This window comes from Limulus polyphemus, unplaced genomic scaffold (assembly GCF_000517525.1).
Source record: "Limulus polyphemus unplaced genomic scaffold, Limulus_polyphemus-2.1.2 Scaffold5218, whole genome shotgun sequence".
Taxonomy (NCBI): Eukaryota; Metazoa; Arthropoda; class Merostomata; order Xiphosura; family Limulidae; genus Limulus; species Limulus polyphemus.
Window position 1 is genome coordinate 14,425 of NW_013670828.1, and position 2,988 is coordinate 17,412.

At 29.8% G+C, this 2,988-nt stretch overlaps 1 protein-coding gene across 3 annotated transcripts in view; it reads left to right on the plus strand.

Moving 5' to 3' along the window:
• The window catches only part of LOC106472285 (uncharacterized protein KIAA2026-like), a 38,325-nt gene that overhangs the window by 13,942 nt on the left and 21,395 nt on the right, over positions 1-2,988 (plus strand). For all 3 annotated transcript variants that reach the window (XR_002613436.1, XM_013932916.2, XM_022400882.1), the window contains exons 7-8: positions 76-184; positions 1,969-2,014. Coding sequence is in view for 2 of the 3 variants with exons in the window: in XM_013932916.2 (XP_013788370.1) it covers positions 76-184; positions 1,969-2,014 (155 nt within the window). In the remaining variant the exon portion in view is untranslated. The remainder of the gene's footprint in view (positions 1-75; positions 185-1,968; positions 2,015-2,988) is intronic.

The window sequence follows — 2,988 nt, forward strand, 5'->3', positions numbered from 1 at the left end:
CCGTCTCCAGCCATTTCTGTTTGGTTATTGTACATATAATGTGAATTTGACCAAAAATATTTTCTTTTCTTTCAGGCTAGATCAGAAATCCAAAATGCCATATAAAGTGTGGCACGAGAGGTTGAAAATAAGAATAAATACCTTTTATAAGGTGTTTACTCGAAAAAATAAAAACCCTTTAAAGGTAAGAGAAGTGAAATAGTTTTAGTAAATTTATATTTGATAATAATTTTAATTTGTTTTTAAACTTATGTAAGATTGATATTATAACTTAAGATACAGGAATTTGCATTATGAATACACTTTTTTCAGTTTCAACAAAATATACAATAAATAAGTGCTTGAAGATAGCTTTAAGTATGCGGAAACATCTGTTAGCTGGCCTACATTGATCCGACTCATTTTATAAGGTGTACTATTTCCTATAGATAATTTTCCAGACGGTTCTGCTATGATTAGTGTCTGGTGAAAAGCTTCAGCAGATATTTGCTTTGCAACATCTCAACCAAAAATTGGTCCTGTTATCAACGCTATTTTCAAGTTTTGAACAACTCGACTTTCAAGATCTACATATCTACATGTGCCGATGTTTCCATTTATCAACGTTATATTTTAAGATCTGTGCAAGAACTCAGCTAACAGATGTTTTTGCATATAAAAGCTATTTTCAAGTTTTGAACAACTTGACTTTCAAGATCTACATATCTACATGTGCCGATGTTTCCATTTATCAACGTTATATTTTAAGTTCTGTGCAAGAACTCAGCTAACAGATGTTTTCGTATATAAAAGCTATCTTCAAGTCTTGTACACCTAAATAAGTACTGTAAGATTCTCAAGTGCATTGAATGTATTTTGATCTGTTCAAGTATGTGGTGATAGTAGTTAGTAAAATCTTTTTTAAAACTGGTTTATTGAGTAATAGATGTTTGGTGCTTCTGTATTCATGGGTACCACAGCACTGGCAAGTGTGAGTATCCATAAATGCTGTTGAATGCCTTTTTTCCAGCCTCCATCAATAAATGGCATGATGCCCTTTATTTTTGCATGTCACAGGAGATATGATGATAATATATTATTGCATTTATTTGAAATAATCTTGTGTCATAGATATTTTTTTTATGGCAGCACAGTATATGTAATCTCCAGTTACCCGTTGCTGTGCATACACACAATGTTTCAATTGGTTTCTCAGTTGGCTTAGTGGTCTGACATGCATAAATTATATTTTTTGTCTGTGATATTGCAAGAAAATGTGATTCTTTATCGATTTAAAAACAATAAATGTGTTAACTGACATTTTTAAATTGTATTTTGAAAATTTTAACCGTGACCAAGTTGTAGCACCTTGTCAAACTGCTTTCTGTTTCATTAATATTTCTGTTTATGATGTTTATAATTTTTGTAACAAATGATCCTAATATAAAGTTAGTCCTAATCCTTAGTCCCTCTCCATACAATTTCAGTAGCATCAAGCTTGAGGACTTATAGTTCTGAAATTATAGATTTTATCTCTATGATGGGCATAGCAAATACCCCGTTGAACAAACTGATCTTTACAAATAAAAAAATAATAGATAAATTTGCAGTTTACAAGCTTGAAATTTAAAAGCTACATACTTCTACTTCAGGATACTACCATAAGTTATTGTAAATTACCTGTGTTTTTATTCATTTTATAAAAACTTGTGCAGTTGTGTTAATTGATGCTTGCTATAAGGGTGTTTTTATGTGTTGTATATTAAAAAAGTACATCTATTTGATAGCTAGAACTAAATGCTGTTGGAATTTAGGAAGCCAGAATTAGTATGTAATTGTTAATTTATAAGTTATTATAAACATTACTGAAGAAAGCATTGCTAAGGAAGTATTTTTAGATGAATGTAAATAATCTTATAAAAAATATGTATACATATATATTGGAAATATATGTATTTTTACACGCGTAAATATGTTTTCTTTTTTCAGGTGTTTGAAACTCTAGGAGTAGAACCAGATTTTTTTAAAGTATTAGGTAAGTGACTAGTTTTGTAATAGGTGTAAAAGTCTTAGAATATAATATAATTTGTGATACTGAACTTGAAATAAAAACCAAAAAGAAAATTGTTAGTGTTATCATTAATGTAAATTCTGTTTTTCATTATATCATTGTTTGTTTGTAATATAAAAATTTCAGGAAAGGACAATTTGTTTTCCCGGGGCAAACACTCACATTAATGAAACGGGGTTGGTGCACCTGGTTCAGGCTGTAATAAAATGGCTTGCACGCGTGCGTGCATATTCATTCATGTGTGTCTGTAGTCGCATTTTGTTTATGCACATGTAAATTCAACACTATTTAAAAGTTGTACCTTTTCTACTTTTCTGAAAATTAGTATAATTTTTAATTATCTTCCTGATGTCTTTGTAATGTTGTTGGCCTGATGGGGGGTTCAATGTTTGTTTTTTGTTTGGATTTAGATTCTATTTGTGCAAAAAATTCTAACATAAAATTATAGCCCATATTGTATAAACTGAATCATTACTGAAAATAAAGCATTAAAAGTTTGCCAGTTATGACAGAACTGACTCAAGCACGTGTTCTATAACTTGCAGTTCAACTGATTGATAAAGTCACTTTGTACATTCAAGTATAATACATCTTTAACCCTTTCGAGATGGGTCCAAATATTATTGAACTATTATTTCATGAACTGTAGATTATAATTCAAATTTTAGTACTATACATTACACAATTTTTTAATTTAAAAGGAAATATTAAAAAATATTGATACACATAGATTTTTGTGTGACACATGCTATATTGAATGCAGCACTGATTCAAAGTAGATGTTTGTGAAGTCAAAATACTAAGTCTATAATTTTCTATGAATTAGAAACTCAAATTACAGACATTGACATGCTAGAATATAAAATAAGAAGGTCTTATCTTTTCTATTTGCTAAGATATTGCTCATGTAATAAATCAAACACAGTGGCACCCGACCC